A 25,785-nucleotide genomic window follows, 5' to 3' on the forward strand; every position below is an offset into this window, starting at 1 on the left:
CCTTTTTTTTTTTTTTTTTTTGCGGTACGCGGGCCTCTCACTGTTGTGGCCTCTCCCGTTGAGGAGCACAGGCTCCGGACGCGCAGGCTCAGCGGCCATGGCCCACGGGCCCAGCCGCTCCGCGGCACGTGGGATCCTCCCGGACCGAGGCACGAACCCGTGTCCCCTGCATCGGCAGGCGGACTCTCAACCACTGCGCCACCAGGGAAGCCCCTATGACAACATTTTTAATGATATGCTTGGTTCAGTTTTCACTGCAGTAGATCATTAACAATGACTGCATATTTTAGTTACAAGGTTAGCATAAATTCCATCTACAAAATATATTTTCCTGCTTTTTATTTCTTAAAGAAAAAGTTTATTGAAATGTATGATGATGGCATTTTACTATAGCTTCACTTTTACAAACCTAGGGCATATAAAAATCATGAAACGAGGTGGTTTTCGTCACTTAAGAAATATTCCCATGAAAATACCTATTCTTAGGGTTGTCTTGTTTATCAAAGCAAAATAAGGACCTCAGTTACATACTCATATTCCTTCTGATAAAAAAAGTTTTGTGATTTTACTTACAATATTTTACCCTCTTTATTTTCCCTCTTATATTTTCAAAATAGCTATAGAAAACATGCATCCTTTTCCAATAAGGATAACACACAATGAAATATTAAATAAAAGCACATAAGGTAGCATCAGACAGTTGGGGTAAAAAAAGAGACTGAAGTATTAGGAGTTTAGTTTAATGTAAATTCAAGTTCTGCCAATTTTACCTGGCAGTGATTTCAGGTCTGTGATTCTTTTGGCACATTTTAATAACCTACATTCTCCTTACTGATCTTTTAACTGGAAATCTCAATCCAGTTAATTGTCATTATTCACGATAGTTATGTTCTACAGTCTTCGTGAATACTGAATTAGTGAATACTGAACCATTGCTCCTGGGGGAAATACAGAATTAGGTTCCTGCAAACCTCTGACCACAACATTCATTTTCATCAGTTGATCAGTACATAATCTTGTTTTGTGTGTATTTCTGTTTAAAGATACCTTATGTGTATTATTGATTCATTAACATTGAGCTCACAGCCAACTCATGCCAGAAAGAAGCTTATCTGACTCACGTGTTTTCTCCAGAAACAGTAAACAGCACTTCAACACTATGCTTGGGGGCTATTTAAACAGCAAAGCACCAACAAAAGGCACAAAAATGCAAAATGCATGGTACTATATAGACCGTGAGGACGATACTCAGGCATAGTATAAGAGCTGAAACAAGAAGGCAGAGTGGCCCCTTGTTGGACCTCAGGTGGGAACATTTTTGACTCAAATTTTTTTCTCTGCCCTGTGCATGTCTGCAAATGACTAGGAAAGTGCCAAGAGTATGGGGTTACAAATCTTAGTGAGTAGGCAGATTTGCAGGTATGGAATTTGTGAATCATGAAGATTAACTGTATAAGCTTTCCCCATTAGTGAAAACTATAAAACTATCATTTTTTTAGTTGTCATCCTTGTTGCTTTTATGTAATAATGTATAGTGACTTAATCATGGCAAAAATGAACTAAAGGAGTAGAGAAATGGTTAGTCCTGAAAGCGAACCAAATGGGGATATTTGTGGTTTTTTGATTGTTGAGAAAAGTAAAATATAAGATTCTCTGAGATATTATAAGATTCTTTTTTTTTTTTTTCGGTATGTGGGCCCCTCACTGTTGTGGCCTCTCCCATTGCAGAGCAACAGGCTCTGGACGCGCAGGCTCAGCGGCCATGGCTCACGGGCCCAGCCGCTCCGCGGCATGTGGGATCTTCCCCGACCGGGGCATGAACCCGTGTCCCCTGCATCGGCAGGCAGACTCAACCACTGCGCCACCAGGGAAGCCCCAGGATTCTTTTACTGTTACTTCTCGTTAAATGTCTGCAGGTCAGATGCCAGGTGTCACAAGTTCCTCTCTATTGTAAATGAAAAGTTCTCAAAAACAAAGATGTAATCCTTGGCTATTGACATTTGGGTTGAGTGTCAGTCAGCATGTGAATCTTCTGGAAAAATGCCCTCCTGAATCTTTCATCTTACTAGGAATTTTTTTTTGCATCCGTTCATTTATTCATTGGTTTATCCATTCAACACATTTTTTTTCTTTAACATCTTTTTTGGAGTATAATTGCTTTACAATGGTGTGTTAGTTTCTGCTGTATAACAAAGTGAATCAGCTATATGTATACATATATCTCCATATCTCCTCCCTCTTGCATCTCCCTCCCACCCTCCCTATCCCGCCCCTCTAGGTGGTCACAAAGCACCGAGCTGATCTCCCTGTGCTATGCAGCTGCTTCCCACTAGCTATCTATTTTATATTTGGTAGTGTATATACGTCCGTGCCACTCTCTCACTTCGTCCCAGCTTACACCTCCCCCTCTCCGTGTCCTCAAGTCCATTCTCTACTTACTAGGAATTTTGATGCTATATCTTACCAGGACTCCATGTGGTGATTACCTTTTTTTTTCCCATTTATTTAAATGTCTAGATTTTTCATGTTCTTTAGGGGTATTAGGCCCTATTCCAAAAATATTTGTATTCCAGCACTATTTTTTGTTATAAATGTACATATTCTTATGTGTGTTTATACCACAGATTTAAGCAAAAGTGATCATTTATTTTTAGTAACCAGAAAGAGCAGATATTAGGATTGAGGTATAGAATTGTTATTAAAAAGACTTATTTCTAAAACAGATGGTTTTATAGGGCTTTGTTAATGTTTGACTACTGTTCATATCTCTATTATTATCATATGGAATTTGAAAAGTGATTTATTTTTCAGGGTGTTTCATTGATTTCCTCTTCCTGATACATCATGTATGCTGATATAATGCTGATAAAAAATAAAACTACTTTAAAATAAAGTGCTATATTAAAATATATCCCTGAGCCCAATGCGGCCTCCACAAAACCCTGCTTTAAATCCTACCAGGTTGAAACTAGTCCACTGTGTTCCGTTTGTTTAACTGGCTAAAGTGTCAGAGTGTTGCAGCAGATCATTTTTGTTTCGCTCATGTCGCTTCCCTTTTCTGAAGGGCAGGGATGTGTTTGTTGTGCCAAGTTCTTGAAAAGCAAGCAGACTTGTCAGCAGGGTTGTGGAGGGTCCCCGGGATGTCGTGAAGGAGCGGCAACGTGTAAGCGGGTGATAATCGAGCCACTGCAGACCACTTAAGACGTTGTCTGAGCTATTGATGATACAGGCACTGTAGAACTAGGACATGTTTATGCATCTCTCTCTTTTTTTTTAAAATAAATGTATTTATTTATTTATTTTTGGCTGCATTGGGTCTTCATTGCTGCACGTGGGCTTTCTCTAGTTGCGGTGAGCGGGGGCTACTCTTCGTTGTGATGCACGGGCTTCTTATTGCGGTGGCTTCTCTTGTTGCGGAGCACGGGCTCTAGGCGCGCAGGCTTCAGTAGTTGTGGCTTGCGGGCTCTAGAGCGCAGGCTCAGTAGCTGTGGCTCGCGGGCTCTAGAGCACAGGCTCAGTAGTTGTGGCGCACGGGCTTAGTTGCTCCGCGGCATGTGGGATCTTCCTGGACCAGGGCTCGAACCCATGTCCCCTGCGCTGGCAGGTGGATTCTTAACCACTGCGCCACCACCAGGGAAGTCCCTATGCATATCTCCTGGCCTGCTGTTGGGAAGATAAGAACTCTTGTACTCCAAAGCCAAGAAAGAGTAGTACGGGAATCAATTGGGTGGTACCTAATCCCTGTTTTATTTAACTAGGACTCTTCTCTGGGTATGTTCTGAGAGATGGGAAGACACCTTAAAGTCCCATGTAGTTTGCTTTAGCATTCTGTCGGGGACGTGTACAGACACTGAGAGATTCTTCCCTCCTGTGTCTCTCCACCTCCCTATAAGCTGATCTTTCCTGCCAGGCCACAATCCCTGGCAAGGAAGAGAAAGACCGCAGGTTGCAAAGGAAGAATTCCTAACACATAATTAAAAGTTGTCTCAAGTTTGGGGCTGAGAGTTAAGAGAACTGGACTGCAGTTTCAATTTTGCCCTTAATTAACTGGTTGACTTCTGATGAATTGCTTCCCCTTGAACCTCCTCATGTGTGAAATGAGGGATTTGGACAAGGTGAGCTCTTCAGTCCCTTGTGTCTCTCATGTTCTGTGGTTCTGTGATTCTTTCTTTGTTGAGGCTGCTACCAAAATTGTACCATCTTTTAAGTCATATATACTATCATTGAAGACCACTGTACACTGCGTTTATCACTGGGCAACTAACTTGCCGTACATAGTGGTCATCACTCGTGGACATTGAAACTTAATGAATATTAAGATTTTAGCATTATATATCGTAACAGAACTGTGTATAGTATTAAACCTGTCAAAATTAAACAGCTACTGACTTTGTTTTATTTTTTGAAATCTAAACATGGAATTTAATACCTCTCAAAGATATTGTTGGAATGAACTTTTGGGAAAAGCTTTACCAACCCAAGAGTTGAGATTAAGTTTCTTTGTCTTCCCTAGCTGAGTGCTGCACGCATTAAGAGACTTGTGCTTAGGGATGGTAACTTTGGTGGGGGACTTAACTTACAGCTTTATTGTGAGTACTGTGCATTGGTAGATTAGTTAGAAAGCCTTTGGCTACATTTACCAGAGATCCCAACTCAAACTAGCTTAAATAATAAGGGAATTCATGGCTCATAACTAAATACAGAGGAAGGATGGGTTTCAGGGTCAATTCAATCCAGGGTCGTAGGTTCTGCTTCTCTGGAATTCCAGAATTGCCTCAGCAGTGCTGTCCACTTATGTTGGCTTCATCTTCAAGTTGTGTTCTCATTGTATCAGAATGCTTATAGCACTTTTTTGTTTTGCATTCACATGCTACAACATGGGGGTTTCTCAACCTTGTGCTGTTGACATTTGGGGCCAGATAATTCTTTGTTTATGGGACTCCTGTGCATTGTAAGATGTTTAGCAACACCCCTGGCCTCTACTTACTAGATGCCAGTAGCACCTCAACCCTGAGTTATGATAATGAAAAATGTCTCCAGACATTACCAAATGTTTACTTGGTGAGGTTGGGGGATGGGGCAAAAATATCCTGGTTAAGAACCACTGATCTAAAGGAAGACAGATCATTTCATTAGGTGGTTGTCTTAAATGTGTTTCCTAATAGACCCCAATTCCCCCCTTTTGCCTTACTGGCTCAGCCTGGATCACCCCCTCACTCCTGACCCCATCACCCATGAGGGGTTGGAACTTCTTTCCACTAATCAGGCCCACCACTGGAGGTACGGGTAGAATCAACTTCCCTGAAGCTGTGACCTCTTGAGGAGGGTGAGTGCTTCAGTAAAGTCGGCGAGAGTGATGGAAGCTGGGTGGGAACCCAACAGTGTCCGTGACCTCTGCATTCTAAATTTGTCTTTTCTTTCTTCCTCTCAGTGAGGACTATGGAAAGAACTTTAAGGATATTACAAACCTCATCAATAACACCTTCATTCGGACTGAATTTGGCATGGCTATTGGTCCTGAGAACTCTGGGAAGGTGAGACTCGTTCACACATATACAAAGCTGTGCATGATACCATATACAGGGCTGTCAGATGTTGATATTTGAATGATCCAGTGGTACACAGCAATATATTTAGTTTACTCTTACTGTGTTTTAAAAATTAAACATGATTTAATACTGATCACAAAAGAATGGAATTTAGCACACAGATTCTTTTTTTGGACCCTGTCCAAGAGGCACCAAAACTCTTCATAATTATGTGGTGGTTATTTAGCATTATAAGGTATACATCTTAAGGCAACATTTTAGTCTTTGGGGAAACTGGCTAATCTCAAACTGACCAGCCTCAACTTCATAGATAAAAGGTACTGGCTCAATTCAGGACAGTATTTTTTGATCAGACTAATACTTGAAGGAGTAGAGTGTACCAATTAATCTGTTTTTTTAACTCTTCTTACTTTTGGAACTGAAATGTTCTTAACAAATGTCTGGTGAAAATGGTGCAAGAACTTGCTGTAGTTTCATAGTATTATACCCTGATGCCGAACTTCCTTCTCCCTGATCAGGTGATTTTAACAGCAGAAGTGTCGGGAGGAAGTCACGGAGGAAGAATCTTCAGGTCATCCGATTTTGCAAAGAACTTTGTTCAGACCAATCTCCCTTTTCATCCTCTGACTCAGATGATGTATAGTCCTCAGAATTCTGATTACCTTTTAGCTCTCAGCACTGAAGTAAGTTAGGTGAAGCGCTTGTCTTGCCTTTTGCACTTTTATAGTCTCAAAATATACTGTCTTAAAACGACCCTGTAGGTAATGCTTTTTATGTTGGACTGTTTTCTAGTGACTTCTTAATGGTATGAAGTATGTATTTTTTGCATTTTTTCCTATATGGTAAAGGGCACAATTTTCATGTGCTATCTATTCCAGATAAGTATGATGTCTAGTTGTCATTACAATTTTTAAAACTTGAACAGATATGTGCTGTTGGAGTAATGAACTAGAAAACAGTTTAATGTAATCCTTCTTGTTCTACAGGGGACAAGCATAAATTGTCAAACTCCTAATGATGTTATTGTTCCTTTCCTATGACCAAACCACATCTTTATAATTTTTTTGTTTAGGTCCCTGGTATAAAAGCCTGTTGATTTCTGTCTTTGACACCCATGTATTAAATACCCAGAGTCTTAAACCCCTGTGCCCGCTACCACATTCCTGTACTCTCCCCAGAAACCAGTGTCCCTCCCTGTCCCTCCTGCCTCTCTTCTGAAAGTTCCCTGAGGAGCAGCTCAGCTTTTCCTTTCCTGGAGGATCAGTCTCCTGTATCATGAATGTTAAGGGCCCAGAGTGGCTGAGTTGCTAGACTATGGTAGTCATAATTGCCCTCTATATTTATGTGGCTGTCTCTCATCTTATTGCTTAGAGTGTGGTCTAATGACCAGCAAACATCAGATAGAAACCCTTGGGACGCTGGTTTAAGATACAAACTCCTCGGCCCCGATCCAGATATAGTATGTTGGTGACTTCTGGTTGTGAGGTTGCTCGTGTTTTTAACAAGCTCCCCAGCTGAGCCTGCACACTAAAATTTGAGAGCTGTTGCCGTAATGACCATTGTGGGGACAGAAATAGGATTATCAAATATAGACAAGTTGGGCTGAACAAACAGATGGCATGGAGAGGAGGAGAAGGGCACTTGGAAGAGAGGCCTGGGTTCTGGGCCTTCTTTGGGCAGATCTTTGAGTTGAGGTGAGGCTGGAGGACTCAAGGAAGGTCAGAGTTAAGCTTAGCCAAAGGAGGCCAGAGGAAGGAAACTCGCCTTCTGGGTAGGCTTTAGATCTTAACGCAACAATTCCTGGGAATTGGCTTTCAGCAGCTTGAGCTGAAGGCCCTTCAAGGGAACAGAGAGACCCCCATAGGAATGGACAGAACCATTGATCTGCCTTTGGCCACCCCATCACGATTATCAAGTATCTTACGCTTATCAAAGCAGGCTATCCTCAGGAAGAGGCAGGCACAGTCTGCCTTTATACCTGAAATTGCTTCCCATTAAGGGTAAGTCTGAAGTACAAGTAATCAGGGTGGAGAAGATGGGCCAATTTGTACTGAAGTGCAAATAGGTGATACCAGACCCTTTCCTGTTTCTGAGTAGAATTAGGTAGATTAGAAATGCTGGGAGGTGAACATTACCAGAGGAGGAAAAGTTAAAGAAAGAAGAATGGTGGGTGAGAGTGGAGGAGCACTGAAGGTAATTCTGCCTAGGTCTGCACCATTTAATTTCAGCTGTACTGGGACACCTCTGTCCCACCTCCACTGAATCTGGGCCCGCTAGGCTCGTGTTGCCAACGTCACTGAAATTGTCAGTCTCTGCTGCACTTGACAGTATTGACCAATCCTTCCACTTGCTTGGCTTCTGTGACATCATTCCCTTTGTTTTTCTCCTACCTTCTAATGGTTGCTTCTTGGTCTCTTTTTTAAACTCCTTTCAACCTCCCCTTAAATCCCTGCTCATTTTACTCTGAACAGTCTCTTCCACTCTTACCATTTTACTACCACTGTAATGCGTAAGAGTCTCAAACCCCTGTCTCTGGTCCTGGCTTCTTCCTAGGGCTGCAAATGCCTATCTTGCTGTCCCCTGGGTATCTCTAGCTAGATGTCCCATGGGTCCCTCAAACTCAATCTAAAGCTGACGTCTTCCTTGCTGTGTCTCAGACATGTTCTTCCCTTCATCCTTATGCTGGCTAAAGATTCCACAGTGCTGCTTTCCCCTCACCCAGAATCCCAGAGTGTTCAGCTTTCTCTCTCTCTCTCTCTCTCTCTCTCTCTCTCTCTCTCTCTCACACACACACACACACACACACACACACACACACACACACACACATACACACACACACTCCGTCCTGCCCTACAGGAAAAGCCGTCCAGTTCTACGGCCTCCAGCATCTAAATTCTTCCTGAGCCTCCTCCTCCCAGCCGTGGTGTCAGGGCTCACTAACTCTTAATGAACTGATGTGGCAATTAGTCACTGCTTTTCCTGCTTCTAGTTTGAACCCTCTGAAATCCATCTTTCCCACTGTCGCCCAAGTATTCCTCTTAAAAAAGTAAAACTAGTTGTGTCATTCACCTACTTCAAGTACCTCATATAAAAGAAAGACCAGATTCCTCAGCATGGCATAGAAGGAGTGCACCCCCAACCCAGCACTGGCTCCTCCTGTCTTCACCTTGGAATGTGTGCTCCACCTGTGTCTGAAGGCTTTAGCTCCCTGCATACACTGAGACGTTTCATCACCTCTCTGCCTTTGCTTGTACTAGTCTATCTTTGTGCAGTGATATCTCATCTCCCATTTGCCTTCTTTTGGTTACACTGCTCATCATTTAAGACTCAGCTGTCTTCTTCACAAACCATCTCTGATGTAGTGTCCCTCCTTTCCCTGCTCTTACCCCAGAGACCATATTTCCGTAACACTTACCACATGTATTGAACTTCCTTATGTGCACCCCTTGTTAAACTGTGAGCTCCTTGAGAACGGGGAGTGTGTCGTATTCATCTTTGTATCCGCAGTGCAACGTCTGGTATGGTGCCTGGCACACAGTAGTCACTTCATAAGCATTTGTTATCCTGAACTTACAAGACCCCAAAGGGCCCCCATAAACCGTGTGTGTGTCTGTGGAGCTCAGGAAGCTTGGATGGAACTTCAGTGTGTGTTTTTACTGTCCTGAATGATTGGATATGAGTTATTAAAGGTCATACAAGCAGCTGCACAGGATAAAGCTGGAATTTTGATAAGTCATTTATAATCTTTCAGAATGGCCTGTGGGTGTCCAAGAATTTTGGGGGAAAATGGGAAGAAATCCACAGAGCAGTATGTTTGGCCAAATGGTGAGTAACAGAACATTCCATCTGTGCAGGGCCCTAAACCTTTCCTGACGGTGCTGCCAGAAGTCACAGGAATAAATATTGAGCGCTTACTATGTGCCGAGTACTCTTCAGGGTGCCATAAGGGATGCGAGAGAGGGGTACGCCGCAGACCTTGACCTGGAGGAGCTTCTGATTCTTCTGGGAAAGAAGACTTAGTCTCACTAAGTTTTAGAACGTAAAGTATAAAACAAGGCACATTAGTGAATAGCTGCTGCCTGCAAATGGTTGATTTTATGTAAATGGTGACATCGGTTGCAAGAGCATGAAGTACAGCGTTGATCTGGGGACTTACATACTTCTCTGCACACAGAGGTCTCCTCTAGAGATCCATTTCAGTTATGTGGAATGTAGTGAGGCATCAGGAAGAAAGCTCAAAGAGCTTCCCGACTGCCAGAGTCACACGGTCCGTGCACCAAAATCCATTCACTTCTCTCAGTGCCCCTCCCGAACCCCGGCTTACAGACGATGGAGGGAGGGAGGAGACTCCTACTTGGGAGTCCTGTCACCTTTGTTCTAACCTGGATCAGCTGCTAGTCGAGGCTTAACCTCTCTGGGCTTTAGTTTGTTCCTTCTGTGAAAGGAGATTTGTTTGGGGGATTTGGGGGACGGTTGAGCAAGAATTCTGAGCCTTCATACCTCCAAAACTCTGATTAGGCTCAGACCCTTGTTTAGAGCCTCTTTCTTCTTTCTCTTTGACTAATTTCAGCAAGTTTGTTGATCTGGTTTCCCAGTTGATAGCAGGTTGCTGCCAGAGGTGGGGCATGTGAGTGTGAACAGCAAGCACAGGCCAGCCTGAGAGTCCACTGCCTGGGAGCCACATGGAGGCAGAACGCTCAGAGTAGGCAGACAGAGAACGCAGCGGGATGAAAGGATTTAGTGCTGTGTCAAGAGAGCACACAGGCCTCAGTAACTTCCAATAGGAACACTGTTACCGTTTCATACGGTTGACGTTGACAACCATGGTCCGTAATCCCAAGGAAGAGTTCACTATTTAATGTCCTCTACTTAGGGAGATAGGGAAATGTGTAATATAGACATTGCCAAGTATATCTACCAAAATAAACTATTAAAAATGGTGCTTAAGTAAAGCGTCCTTTTTTAGAAAATGCTGGTTAAATTAGGTTTCTACAGCACCACTGTGGTACACGTGCCACATCTGCTTAATTTTATGTATTTTAATTAATTGTGTTTATATCTTATATGGTCTTATCAGGAAGGAATTTTTAAACTAACAAAGTTAACAAATTATTTTGCTCCTGATAGACCTAAAATATGTAAGGTGTGTTCAAATAAGACTATAATAATTTTGATCATTAAAACTCACCTTTACATCTGTATATCAAATCAGCACAGTGTATGCTTTAAATATCTTACAATTTTATTTGTCAGTTATACCTCAGTAAAGCTAAAAGAAATAAATAGAAAACTCATCTTTAAAACTAAAAAGTTATTTTTAAATGGTATTTTATTTTGTATCCTATACAAGATTTTTTACTTTTGTAACTTGTTTCTCTGCATGGTGTCTAAATATAAGATCTGGGCTGCTGGTAACTATTTACTCACCTTTTAGATCTTTGGTTTCTAGGAAGTTACAATCTAAAGTTCTGAAAGAACATGCTCAGACCCAGCACCCTTTTTTAATTGAGTTACAGTTGATTTACAATATTATATTAGTTTCAGGTGTATAACATAGTGATTCAAACTTTTATAGATTATATTCCATTCATAGTTAAAAAAACATTGGCTGTATTCTCTGTGCTGTACAACGTATCCTTGTAGCTTATTTATTTCATACATAGTAGTTTGTGCCTCTTAATCTCCCACCCCTATCTTGCCCCTCCCCTCCTCTCTCTCCCCGTTGGTAACCACTAGTTTGTCCTCTGTGTCTGAGACCCAGCACCTTTTGCTGGTGCTAATCTATAAGTACTATCAAGGCCTGAATCTAGTTCCCTGGAAACTCCCTTTCCAAGTTAGAATTTAAATAATTCAACCTCTGACCTAGTTGTCTATTTGAGGTGAAAGAACTAAATTATTTAGTTCATGCAAAGCATTGAACTAGGTTCTAAGGGGAAACAACAAAGCATAAAACTTAGTACCTGCCCTGAAGAACTCAGTAGTGTAGTAGGAGAGCTAAGACAAACACTATGCAATTAAAATAGCCAAACAGGAGACGAAGGAGTGCCAAGTGGCTGACACAGAGTAGCACAGGGCTCTTGCACAGGGTTTCTCAACCACAGCACTAATGATGTTTGGACTGGACAGTTCTTTGTTGCAGGGGGGAAAGCCTGAGCATTGCAGGATGTTTAGCAGCATCCCTGGCCTTTCCCCACTAAACAGTTGTAACAGTCCCCCTCCCCCAGTTGTGACAACCAAGAATGTCCCTTGGGAGCAAAATCGCCCCTGGTCGAGAACCACTGCTCTAGAAGTTTGCACCAAAGAAGGCTTCCCGTTAGAGTGACAGGGAACGCTTCATGGAAGAGTTAGATTTTAACCTGGAGCCTGAAGATTGGGAGGGTAAGATTTGGTCACACGAGAGAAAAGTGTTTTAAGAAGGAAATAATATGAGCAAATGCAAGAGGCAGGTTTGGAGAGTGTAAGGAGACCAGTTTGACCGGCTGGAAGAGTTCACATAAAGAAGTAGTGGCGTGTGGAAAATGCCTGGGGGCCAGACTGTGGGAACCTTGATGTGAGGCTGTGAAAGAATCGGTGTACAGCATCCAAGAAGGCTGTTTTGGCTGGTACCCATAGGTGACCCTTATTAGACCTGCTTGGAACTAAGTGACTAAGGTTGATGCAGTCTGTTAGCAGTCTTGAACCGTGTCTTTTCTCTGTCTTTGCCTCACTGTAGGGGATCAGAAAACACCATCTTCTTTACCACCTATGTGAATGGCTCCTGCAGTAAGTATATTTTAGTCCCAGAAAAGAGTGTCCTGGTGTCCATTCATGGTAGAATATTCTGTAAGAGGGTTGTAAGAGGTAGAAGCATCAAAGATGTTTCCATTCTCTTGTTATTTTAATAGCTAAAGATAGCTAGCTGTTAGTGATTTTTAAAATCTTGAAAGTACAAACAACCAAGTCTGTACTCTGCCTCGATCAAATAAAAAATGAAGGCTATACACAGAGACAGTATACTTAATTTTAGCAGTGTATTTACATAAAGTAAATATGAAGCTGCAAACAATAACAAATTGAAATGCATAGTGATTTCTGCCAAAGAACATGGATTGTGTTTGTGTAGGTGGAAGCCGCTGGCTTTCCAATCAGCGGCACAGTTTCAAAGCTGAAAGCATAATCTTTCATTTATTCATTCAGCAGACTCATTTCATTTATCCATTCATTTGAGCACCTGCAGTAGTTTGCTAAACACCATTCTCAGGACGGCGAGAACGAGACACCCAAGGCCTGCTCTTATGGAGCCTCAGTTCAAGTAGGGATGTTGGATGATCAACAGGAAAACCGAAACTCAAACAAGACAACTTCAAATACAATAAGATAATTGCAAACTGTGTCGTGAAGAAAGTAAAGCAGGATGCTGTGGTGTTTTTATGCAACACTGTACTGGAATTAAGTAAACTGTCTTTCTGTCCAATATAAAACCTGACATGTATAAAGATAAAACCCAACTGTGAATTTCCTGTGTCTAATTCTATATCCTTTTATATTGTTACCTGATTAACATGCATAAGATTAAAAATTCTTTTGCTATAAAACTAAGAACAATTCTAAAACAATTGTTTTGAACTAGAGGCTCACAAGTAAGTGAAATTTTAATTAATATTTTGTCTTGTTTAAGAAGCTGACCTTGGGGCACTGCAATTACGGAGAACTTCAGACTTGGGAAAAAGCTTCAAAACCATTGGTGTGAAAATCTACTCATTTGGTCTTGGGGGACGTTTCCTTTTTGCCTCTGTGATGGCTGATAAGGTGGGTGTTTGCCTCTTCTCTATGGGTTCTGATATTTCTGTAAATATGCCTCAAATAGATAGCTTTTACTACATGTACTGATGGAGTTACTTGCCCTTTGCATATTTAATATCACTAAGATTTGGAGGTGATTCTTTTTATAGAGGCTGATTGACTCTTCTGGGCTCCTCTGTACTTTGGCCTATGTCACCAACTGAATTCTGGTATCTGTTTTGGGATATGTAGACCCAGTGTTTGGGCTTTACTCAGACATGGATTCTGAAAAAAGCAATCTACTTGCCTTTATTATTCAATAAAGATAATGGAAATATGTAACATTAATTGAGTACCTGCTATATACTAGGTATATAGGTTCTGGGAATATAGCAGTGAACAAAACAGATAAATGTCCTGCTCTCAGAGTTTCTATTCAAGTAGGGAGATAGATACTAAACTGATCAATATGATATAATATCAGGTAATGATTAAAGCTGTGAAGAAACCTAAAGCAGAGTGAATACGTAGAAAGAGGCGGGAATTGGAGCAGCGCTGTTTTACTTATTTGTTTGTTTGTTTATTTATTTCGCTGTGTGGGATCTACACTGTGGTGCACAGGCTTCTCTCTAGTTGTGGCGCGTGGGCTCTAGTGCATGTGGGCTCTGTAGTTTGCAGCACACAGGCTCAGTAGTTGCGGTGCACAGGCTTAGTTGACCCGCGGCCTGTGGGATCTTTGTTCCCCGACCAGGGATCAAACCCGCATCCCCTGCATTGGAAGGTGGATTCTTAACCACTGGACCACCAGGGAAGTCCCGGAGCAGCACTGTTTTAGATAGGGTGGTTTGGATAGGCTCTCTGAGACCTGACTGAAGTGAGAGCACAGCCGCATGGACATCTAGGCTGAGGAAGCAGTGAGTGCAAAGACCCTCAGGCTGGAGTATGCTTGGAATACTGAAGAAAAGTGAGAAGAGCAGCATGGCTGGAGCATAGGGAAGGGTGGTCCAGAGATGGGCAGCCAGTGGCCAGATCGCACAGGGCCTTTGTAGGTTGTGATTAAGACCTTGGCTTCCATTCTTCACGTGTTGCGAAGCTGTGAAAAGGTTGCAAGCAGGGGAATGGCGTAACTGGCCTTCTCTTCTGACAGAATAGGTGTGCGTAGGGTAGCCTCATGGGGCAGGAATGGAAGCAGCAGGAGCAGCAGTGAGAGAGATGGTACGTTGGACCAGGCTGTTAACAGTGGATGAGGGGAGACACGGTAAGGTTGTGGATATAGTTTTAAATGTATCGCCAATAGTGTTTGCTGATGGATTAGATGCGGATTGTGAGAGAATAAGATGAACCAAGGGTAACTTCAGAGTCTTTGGCTTGAGCAACTGGGTGAATGGTGGTGCGATTTACTGAGACGGCAAAGACTGCAGGAGAAGCAAGTTTGTGGGAAGAAAATCAAGAATTCAGCTTTGGATGCGAGATGCCTATTAGGTATCTAGGTGGAAATGTCAAGTAAACACTTGGGTGTATGAATCTTCCAAAATTGTATGGTGTAATCATATGGCATAATCTCATCTGGCCACGTGACTAGATGGTATCTTGTGGAGGAATGAGTCAGTCGAGAAGAGGCGGGAGGGCTGAGCACCTGGTGCCCTGAATCACCCCAGCGGGGAAAGGTTGGAAAGAGACCGTTCAAGTCAGCAAAGAGGACTTCAAGGGAGGGACCAGTGAGGTGGGGGAAGTAAGACAGGTGATGTCATGAAAGCCAAGTGAAAGAAATGTTTCAAGGAGGAAGAAGTGGTCAGCTGTGTTAAACTCAGCTGAAATGTGTCGTTAGATGAGTTCTGAGAATTATCCACTGGAGTTGGAAAAGTATAGGTTGTTGGTGACCTCGATGAAAGCAGTTTCCTTGGAGTACTGAAGTTAAAAGGCTGATTGGAGTGGGTTCAGAGAGAACTGGAGATGGGGAAGTAGACATAGTAACTACAGATCACGCCCTGGAGCACTTTCATAATAATCCTCCCAACAACCCTATAAGTTCATACTGTTATCTCGGTTTTTATTTGAGGAAATTGAGTAACTTGTCTAGGGTCACCCAGAGGTGGAACCCTGGTGGAAACCAGACTGTCTAATTCCAGAGGTAGTCGCCTATACACTGTGCTGTTACAAAATTAAAATTCTGCTGTGTGCTTTTGAACTCTAGTTTCTACCTATAACAGTGACAGTAAGATTCACAGTAAACATCTAAGATGTGAGTTAGAAAAATAAGTTAAATGTACTTGTCACTGAAGAGTATTTAACATAAGGAGGCCCTGGGACTAATTCTTGTGCCCTGCCTAAACTGTGTCTAGAAGCTATTTTAAACTATTTATCAGACAGTACGTGTTAATTGCCTCCTCAACAGACTCCTTTTAACAGCTAAATACTCCCTGATCAGCTTCATTATATTAATTTCTGACTCTCCTTGGCCTCTTCCCAGCCTGGCATGTTCCCTCCATCATGGCTGTTCTGAGAGCCTTCCTTAAAAGAGGAGACATGTCATGTATAGCTGATTCACTACAGCAGAGACGAACACACCATTGTAAAGCAATTATACTCCAATAAAGATGTTAAAAAAAAAAAAAAAAAGGAGACATGTCACATTTTGACTTTCCTCATGATCTCCCAAGCCTGCGTTTCATCTCCATTTTCTAGACCCTTAATTATCTAATTCTTGGATTATGCCAGGACTGTCTCAAAGGCACCAAACTTCTATGCAGCAGTCATCATTTTAAGAATTATCTGAGGGCTCCCCTGCTGGTGCAGTGGTTAAGAATCCGCCTGCCAATGCAGGGGACACGGGTTCCAGCCCTTGTCCAGGAAGATCCCACATGCCGCGGAGCAACTAAGCCCGTGAGCCACAACTACTGAGCCTGCGCTCTAGAGCCTGCGAGCCACAACTACTGAGCCTGCGTGCCACAACTACTGAAATCCACGCGCCTGGAGCCTGTGCTCCACAACAAGAGAAGCCACTGCAATGAGAAGCCTGCACACCACAACGAAGAGTAGCCCCCGCTCACCGTAACTAAAGGAAGCCCGCGTGCAGCAACGAGGACCCAATGCAGCCAAAAATTAATTAATTAATTAATTAATTAATCAATTAGAAAATAAAAAGAATTATCTGAGCAAGCATATGCGAATGGCTATAGAGCCAAACTAATGATGGTCCCGACAAACCCTAATCTCTATTGAAGGAAATTGGCATGTCAGAACTTGGGAGGTTAATATCTTAGGGGGTCACACCAGAATGAAGAAGCCAAAGAGCAAACCAGGCTAACCTTACTTACAATAGGATGGATTGTTCCAGTGCCTGGATCTTGCAAGAGGTTAGAAATAGCTTTGGTAATTGGTACTAGGACCTTTCATTTTTAACAGTTGTACCCAGTGAGGAAATGGATAAGATTCATATAATTAATAATGTACCTACTCGTGTCACTGCACGTGGCATCTTGGTAGAGAATTTAAAAGATAAATATTGGCATTTGTTCCAGGATACAACAAGAAGGATTCATGTGTCAACAGATCAAGGGGACACGTGGAGCATGGCCCAGCTCCCCTCTGTGGGGCAGGAACAGTTCTATTCTATTCTAACAGCTAATGATGACGTGGTGTTCATGCATGTAGACGAACCTGGAGGTAAGAGCTGTGCAGCGGCTCACCCTTGAAGCACAGAGATTTAAGCTCCGAACCCTACTTTAGTAGCTTTCCTTCTTACGTGTCAATTCTTCCTTTTACCCCTAGGAATTTATTACTGGCCTACTGAATACTCTGTCTTAGAGATGATACGTAGCCTCTGTTAAAAAGGCCACTTGCTTTGACCCTCTAAGGCGGCTTGTACAGTATGTCCAGGTGTTCTAGAGCAGTGCTGCTTAAAGAATGGTCGGAGGACTGGTACTGATTTGCAAATTCTTTATTACCAAATATGTATGGAAAGCAAGAGCGAGCATTTAGAAACTCTTACAGCCCTTTGACAAAGAAATTTTGTGTCTGTTGACTCTAATAATAAAAAAAAATTTTAAGGATTGTATTTTTTCTTTCTTTTGTATTTCATTTTTCTAGTGATAAATTTTTGTTATATTTACAAAAGCATCAGTTTGTGACATAATTGAAATCTTAAAATTGATCCTTCACCACAGTTTGAGAAGCATTATTTTAGCGTGTAAAGATTTAAAGATGTGTAAAATATGAAGCTAAATACAGTGCCTCTGCCACCAGAGTGTAACTGAGAAGAGCTCTTCTGGAACACCTGATTAATTTGTTCCACAAACCCAGCATCTGCTATGTTTCAGGCACTAAGCTGGGCACTAGAATTAAAGATGGCCACGAAGACCTTGAGTTTCAATCCTTCATTGACTCTCAGGCCTGCGTGTACATCGTGAAGGGAGAGAGTTGGCTGATGTGTGCAGTCAGTCAGTCATGTGTCATCTGTATGACTAGACTATTGTTTTCTCTCTGTTCCCTCCCAAGACTTAGTGTTTTTCTTTGTTTGCCTATTCCAGATACCGGATTTGGCACTATATTTACCTCGGACGATCGAGGCATTGTCTATTCCAAGTCCTTGGACCGACATCTCTACACAACCACAGGTGGCGAGACAGACTTTACCAACGTGACCTCCCTCCGTGGGGTCTACATGACAAGTGTGCTCTCAGAAGGTGGGTCTCGGCACAGCTCTCCTTCAGCTGAACATGTTGGGAGTGGAGGCTTTTGGGGAAACTGAGGATCCTGTCCTCCCCAGTAATGTTGCTTGCCTAGTCAACAAGGCTATCCATGTAAATTCTGGCTCTCTATTTTAAATAAGTTATGGTAAATAGAACTAAGAAAGAACAAAACAGCAGCAGGCAGAAAGAAAGATTTGGGGGGTTCTACATTGTTTATAAAATGAGTCTTCTGTGTTGGGAGGTTCAGGCCTACAGGAAGGAGTTTAGACCACTTAGGCTTTTCGCCTTGTGTAGGGTGGAGTGATAGCCAGCCGAGATTCCTCTTGGCATTCTTTCTCTTCACTGGTTCTCAGACCTTACCTTTACTGTGGCCCAGTTGCACAAGTAAACACATTACTCTAAAGTACAAAGATTTGTTTAGGTTTTGTTTATTTATGTATTCACTTTTTGGAAGGAGGTGGGGGATGTTTGTTTTCACTTTGTGAAGACCCTGCAAAGTCCAAGTGATTTTGACACCCTAGTTCCTCCCTGACCTCACTTCTAGCTCCTCTCTGCTTTGCTCACTCTCCTGTAGTCACTCCAGCCCTCTGCCAGTCCTTAAACACACCAGAATCGCACACTCGTGGCTGAGAGATTTGCACTGACTGTTCTCTCTCTTTCCCCAGATCTCTGCAAGGCTGACGCTTTCCTCCTGCCAGCCTTTGGTCGTGTTACTTTCTGATGAGACCTGCCCTGACTATCCTATTTTAAATGTCAGTCTGCCTGCCCCTACACACGCACACTCTCAGTCCCCCTCTAGCTGTGCAAGTCTTTTCCATAGCACTTATTTTCTAACATCCTATCTAATTTACCTATGTACTATGTCTAGTGTTTGTCTGCCTCACCCTACTTGAATATATATTTCACAGAGTTTTTTTTCCTGATTTGTTCACTGATATATTCCCAAAGCCTTACAGCAATTTTCACATAGTGGACAGGCAGTAAAACATCTATTGAATAAATGAAATTTACCTTATTTGCTTTCTTTTTTGATTCTCCTTGAGAAACTCAAAGCATAATATCTTTGAATTTAAACCTGCAGCAGTTTATATCATTAAGAATAGAGAATGGAGAAGACACATGAAGAAAAAAAAGGAAAAGGTAAAAGAGGGATAGGATATGGAGTGGCAGAGAGACAAAATTAGGAATTATTAACTGAGACTTACGCAGATACATTCAAATCTTGAGATTCACTAAAACAAGCCCCGTATCATAGCCTTGTCTGAGTCACGATTAGAATGCCTTCCCACTGTAGATTTTACTTCCAAGGCAAGCAAACAAGGAGGAAGAATAGATGTCAGCCTGTTAGTGCTGGTAAGGAGATAAAGGTATCTTTTTATAAGAGCATCAGTGTAGATGATTTCTGGGATCAGTTGGATCCTGATCAGGTGGGAAGCCTCTTTCAAATATCATACTCACCAGCACTGAGCCATTTCACTGGATGTAACAAGCTTGTGGGACTCCAGAGTTCTAACGGTGTTATATAGTCTCTGTTAGGAGAGAGTTATGCAATGATAAACTGAAGTTAATAGGGTGCTTCCAGTGTATCAGGCTTAATATCATCCTTTTCCTATTCAGATAATTCTATCCAGACTATGATCACTTTTGACCAAGGAGGAAGGTGGAAGCACCTGAGGAAACCTGAGAACAGTGAATGCGATGCTACTGCAAAAAATAAGAACGAGGTTTGTTTTACTGCAACTGTCATATGTATTTGGAGCAAAGCAGCCATTCTGTTCCGCTCTTATTAGTGCCAGGCTTTTGAATAATGAAGTTTTGTACTTGATGAGGGTCTACAGATAAAGGTGGAAAATTTGGAAATGAGGGGTTGAAATTAACTAGGATGTAGGAAATAGGAACGGCGAAGAAAGACCGAAATATTATGGCTTATTTGTCTTTAACGAAAAACAAAATTGAAGGCTAACAATTTGTGTTGTACTAAACTGCTGAATGAAAACATAGTGGACAGACGGGCCGGTGGTTAGTTAGGAGTCATGATGGCAGCTATGAAACTTCAGGAGTTCTACAGAAAGCCACAGACCAGCCATTCATGAGCAGTGCAAAGCTGTACTGGCCAGAAACAAATGAAGGAGAACTTGGTCTCTCTTCCCCTCTGCCAAAGCTCCACGTGGCCGGTGGGTATGGGTGGTGACCCGGTGTGGCATGTGGAAGCAGGAGATGAGCCCTCTGAGGAGAGACCAAGAGCTAGAAATACAAACGCATTGCTCCAGGAGATCCCAGGTTTCATGATTGACAGGTCTTGACAGCCAAGAAAAAAAGGAAAAACAAACAAACAAACAAAAAACAAGCTTTATGTCTGACTTTTACAGAATTTGAGAGGAGCTTAGTGGAACCCTGGGAGTTTTCTTCAAAAGTGACAGTGTTGGTAATTCCAAGCTCTCCTCAGAGTACCTGTGGCTGATATGCACTCTGCTCTCCCAGCTGGGCTTTCTGGTACACCACCCCTGTCACACCCTCTCTCTTCTCTGTATTCATGAGTGCTGTGGAGTGTCTCTCCCTATCCTGCTCCCCTTTTTCCATCCCTCCGCCCTGGCCTTGCCCTGCACCTGCCCTTCTCACCTTAAGCCTGGGCAGGTACAGTGGCCTCTTTACTTACCTTGAAACCCTCACGCTGCTGTGTCTCTCCCTCCCCAACACTCTTTGTGGTTCCCCTTTGCCTGTGATCTGGCGAATGAAGGTCCCCTCCTCCCCTGTCAGGCTATCTTCTGCCTTTTCATTGTCATTGCCCATTTTATCACTGGCACACCCCTTGTAATTGCTGCTGCTCCCGGAACACCCTGCATGTAGCTGCCTCTTGCCCACGTTATTCCTGGGGAGGAATGTTCCCCTACCCCCTGGGGAGGTTGTTCCCCTACCCCCAGTTCATTAGGGTTAGTGGAAATCCTAACCATCCTTAGTGCCCATCTTCAGTTAGAACTAATCATTGCTCTTCGTTTCATTAGCAGTTTGCTTGAAGCTTTTTTTTAATTGCAGTAAAATATACATGGCATAATAATAACATTTTAACCAATTTGAACCTCTTGTAAAGTACTAATTTTCATCCTGCTTTATACCTGAACTAGTTTCTGAGAAATATTTCTTAAAGACAGGACTGGGGCTTATTCAAATCACCACCACATCTTGTACAGCATCTGAAGTATGTCAGGCGTTCATCAAGTTTATTTGTGTGGAATCATACTTTAAATATTGATCAGAGGCTTTGGTGTAGTGCAGGAATACAGTAAACTAAGACAGATTACACATGCGAAAATAACTGCATAGTTTTTTCCCAAATATACTAATGCATTTCAGAATCAAGAATATCCCACTGAGCCTATAACTCAATAACAAAAAAACAACCCACATTAAAAATGGGCAAAGGACTTGAATAAACATTTCTCTAAAGAAAATATACAAATGGCCAGTAAGCACATGAAAAGATGCTCAATACCACCAATTATTAGCGAAATTATTAGGGAAATGCAAATCAAAATTTTTGATTTGCAAGAGATCAACCTCAGATCCATTAGAATGGCTACTATCCAAAAAATAAAAAATAACAAGTGTTGACTTGGATGTGGAGAAATTGGAACCCTTGTGCACTGCTGGTGGGAATGAAAATTGTGTAGCTGCTATGGAAAACAATATGAGGGTTCTTCAAAAAGTTAAGTGTAGAACTACCATATGATCCAGCAGCTCCACTTCTGGGTATATATCCCAAAGAATTGAAAGCAGTGTCTCAAGAGTTACTTGAACATGCATGTTTGTAAGCAGCATTATTCACAATAGCTGAAAGATGGAAGCAGTCTAAGTGTCCATTGACAGACGAATGAATAAGCAAAATGTGGTGTATAAACACAATGGAATAATATTCGGTCTTATAAAGGCAGGGTGTTCTGGCACGTGCTGCACCATGGGTGGACTGGAAGGACATTATGCCAAGTGAAATAAGCCAGTCGCAGAAGGACAAACACCGTATGGTTTCACTTCTATGAAGTACCTAGACTAGTCAAACTTACAGAGACAGAAAGTAGCATAGTAGTTGCCAGCGTCGGGGGAGGCGGGGATGGGGAGTTACCGTTTCACAGGCACAGAGTTTCAGTTTTGCAGGACACAGAAGTTCCAGAGATGGACGGTGGTGATGGCTGCGCAACAGTGTGAGTGTACTTAACACTGCTGAACTGCACACTTAAAAATGATTAAGATGATAAATTTTATGGTATGTGATTTTTACCACAATTTTTTTTAACAAGAGTATCCCACGGAAGTCTGGGTTAATACATTCAAAGCCTTATTAGAAGACTCTCTGAGATGAGAAAGAAAATTGCACCTCTGGTTTTAATCTAAGCTTTGCTTTCTTTCCACAGTGCAGCCTTCATATTCACGCTTCCTACAGCATCTCCCAGAAACTCAACGTTCCAATGGCCCCACTCTCAGAGCCTAACGCTGTCGGCATAGTCATCGCCCATGGTAAGCAGCCCACCCTCACTTCCGCAGGAAGAAGTGGCTGAGCACACTGAAACTCAGTCACAGTGTCGAGCCCTGTGAGAAAACCACCATACGTGGCTTTCACCATCCTTTGCGGAATTTCTTGCAAGATAATGATACTGTGGGTTTTTCATAGACTCTCATCAGAGAGCAACATGACTTCTCCCTTTACCAAATTGTCAGTGGCCTTTTTTTCAATTACAAGAGGCATGATGGGAAATAATCAGAATAAACTCATTCAGAATTATTCTCTTGACAGTAAATCCTCCCTGTTTCATTGCTGATATGTGCTGATGAGATGGTGGATTGTGTTGTAGGTAGCGTGGGGGATGCCATCTCAGTGATGATCCCAGATGTGTACATCTCAGATGATGGGGGTTACTCCTGGCTGAAGATGCTGGAAGGACCTCACTATTACACCATCCTGGATTCCGGAGGCATCATTGTAGCCATCGAGCACAGCAGCCGTCCTATCAATGTGATTAAGTATGCGTGAGCTCAGCTCCACCCACGCTATCTGCATAGAGAGCAACTGTGGGATGTTCGTCAGTTTGTTGGGGGGAAGTTACAGTCCCTGATTCAGATTAGTGCATTCTACAGAGCTGTAGGGAAGGTGCTTGAAAGGATTGCATTTAAAGCAACTCAAGTTAAATGGCTTTGTTTTTTCCTCTGACTCCCTCTAGCTAACACTTTTCGTCACTTTTAAAAAATACTCTTCTCCCTCCCAACAAGAATATTATGGGAGCATTTAAGCACTCTGGAGGGGAAATGACTCCTTAAGTACAAGTTCTTATTATATAATTTCTGTTTGTTGACTTGGAAGCCCATTCTTACATGAGTCACTATCCTTTTTCCCTTTGGAAGAATTTTTTTTTTTTTTTTTTTTCCATTTTGCGGTACGCGGGCCTCTCACTGTTGTGGCCTCTCCCGTTGAGGGGCGCAGGCTCCTGACGCACAGGCTCAGCGGCCGTGGCTCACGGGCCCAGCTGCTCCGCGGCATGTGGGGTCTTCCCGGACCGGGGCACGAACCCACATCCCCTGCATCGGCAGGCGGACTCTCAACCACTGCGCCACCGGGGAAGCCCTGGAAGAATTTTTATAAAGGCATTTTCTTCCATAATATTTGAGTGAATCCCTTTTCCCCGTTAACTATAGGTGTTAAAAATTAATATAATAGTAAGCCATCACCTAAATACGAGAGTTTTTCTCTGATTTGTTACCAAACAGCCGGTGGTTTCCTGATATTCCCGTAAATGTTGATCCTCTCTCATGATCTTTCTCTAATTGTGGTTTCAGGTTCTCCACAGACGAGGGTCAGTGCTGGCAAACCTACATGTTTACCAGGGAGCCTATCTACTTTACTGGCCTGGCTTCAGAACCTGGAGCTAGGTCCATGAACATCAGCATCTGGGGTTTCACAGAATCTTTCCTGACTCGCCAGTGGGTCTCCTACACCATCGATTTTAAAGATATCCTTGAAAGGAACTGTGAGTGTCTCCTTTGAACTTTTCTACCAGAAACTTGTGAGCCCATTTTCCTAAATAACCGATTCAGTTTAATTTCTTCTAGCTGGAATAAGAAAATCATGTGTGTGAAAGAGGACTGAAGGATGTTCCATGTGGGTTAGCAGGCAAAGGGATGGTACCAGAAAAGCACTTCCCTCTTTGGATTAGCACTGTCCAAGAGAAATAAAATGAGAGCCACGTATATAATTTAAATTATTCTATCAACTAGCTACATTATAAAAGTAAAAGAGGCAAAATTTATTTTAATAATATGGTTATTTCAGTAAGTCCAAAATATTATCATTTTAACATGTAAGCAATGTTTTTAAATTATTAATGAAACATTCTTTTTTTAAGGTATTTTAATTTTTTTATTGGAGTACAGTTGATTTACAATGTTGTGTTAGTTTCTGCTGTACAGCGAAGTGAATCAGTTATACATATACATATGTCCACTCTTTTCTAGATTCTTTTCCCATGTAGGTCAATACAGAGTATTGAGTAGAGTTCCCTGTGCTATACCGTAGGTCCTTATTAGTTATCTATTGTATATATAGTAGTGTGTAGTGTGTATATGTCAATCCCAATCTCCCAGTTTATCCCTCTCCCCGCTTTCTGCCCTGGTAACCATAAGTTTGTTTTCTACATCTGTGACTCTATTTCTGTTTTGTAGATAAGTTCACTTGTACCTTTTTTTTAGATTCCACATACAAGCAATATCATATGATATTTGTCTTTCTCTGTCTGACTTACTTCACTCAGTACGACAATCTCTAGGTCCATCCATGTTGCTGCAAATGGCATTATTTCATTCTTTTTATGGCTGAATAATATTCCATTGTATATATATACCACATCTTCTTTACGCATTCCTAAATGTCAGTGGACATTTAGGTTGCTTCCATGTCTTGGCTATTGTAAACACTGCTGCAATGAACACTGGGGTGCATGTATCTTTTTGGATTATGGTTTTCTCTGGATATATGCCCAGGAGTGGGATTGCTGGATCATATGGTAGTTCTATTTTTAGTTTTTTAAGGAACCTTCATGCTGTTCTCCATAGTGGCTGTACCAATTTACATTCCCACCAACAGTGTAGGAGGGTTCCCTTTTCTCCACACCCTCTCCAGCATTTATTATTTGTAGACTTTTTGGCGATGGCCAGTCTGACCGGTGTGAGGCGATACCTCATTGTAGTTTTGATGTGCATTTCTCTGATAATTTGTGATGTTGAGCATCTTTTCATGTGCTTTTTGGCCATCTGTTACGTTCTTTTTCTTCTAACTAGGGCCTCAAAATCCAGTGCATATTCTACACTCACCCTTATGGTAAATCTCAATTCAGACTAGCCACATGTGGACATCTAGGAGAGTATATTTTGTACTTTAGAACTCTGTAGCATTTTCTGAGAGTGTTTTCTGCTTGTAAGGATAATGCATGTTTTTGTTTGTCTAAAATTATTTCATAACACTTCAGGGTTTTTCACACTTGATTACAGCAGAACTGTAGAGGAAACTCTAGAGGAAAGTGTGTTACAAAGACCATCTAACTGACTGTGTCACTTATCAAAATGTTGAAGTGAGGAAGTTTTCATGCAGAGTTTGGCTTGACCATTTCAGAGTGCTGTGACTTCAAACTGGAAGGCATGTTAAAGACCCAGAAAATGGCTTCAGAGAAGTTAAAGTACTCATTGCAAGGTGTTCCTAAAGAATCACAAGCAAACCCAGGCCCCCAGTACCAAAGATGCTG

General features: G+C 42.1%; 1 protein-coding gene across 4 annotated transcripts in view; it reads left to right on the plus strand.

The window, feature by feature from the left end:
• The window catches only part of SORT1 (sortilin 1), a 71,372-nt gene that overhangs the window by 35,687 nt on the left and 9,900 nt on the right, over nt 1-25,785 (plus strand). For 2 of the 4 annotated variants that reach the window (XM_029228979.1, XM_029228976.1), the window contains exons 4-14: nt 5,432-5,534; nt 6,068-6,232; nt 9,304-9,377; nt 12,265-12,314; nt 13,210-13,340; nt 16,835-16,979; nt 17,843-17,998; nt 19,622-19,728; nt 22,411-22,513; nt 22,849-23,017; nt 23,828-24,018. In XM_029228979.1, coding sequence (XP_029084812.1) covers nt 5,432-5,534; nt 6,068-6,232; nt 9,304-9,377; nt 12,265-12,314; nt 13,210-13,340; nt 16,835-16,979; nt 17,843-17,998; nt 19,622-19,728; nt 22,411-22,513; nt 22,849-23,017; nt 23,828-24,018 — 1,394 coding nt within the window. The remainder of the gene's footprint in view (nt 1-5,431; nt 5,535-6,067; nt 6,233-9,303; nt 9,378-12,264; nt 12,315-13,209; nt 13,341-16,834; nt 16,980-17,842; nt 17,999-19,621; nt 19,729-22,410; nt 22,514-22,848; nt 23,018-23,827; nt 24,019-25,785) is intronic. The other 2 variants (XM_029228977.1, XM_029228980.1) reach the window with 1 other exon arrangement.

The sequence above is a fragment of the Monodon monoceros genome, unplaced genomic scaffold (assembly GCF_005190385.1).
Source record: "Monodon monoceros isolate NGI ecotype Baffin Bay Population unplaced genomic scaffold, NGI_Narwhal_1 Super_Scaffold_18, whole genome shotgun sequence".
NCBI lineage: Eukaryota > Metazoa > Chordata > Mammalia > Artiodactyla > Monodontidae > Monodon > Monodon monoceros.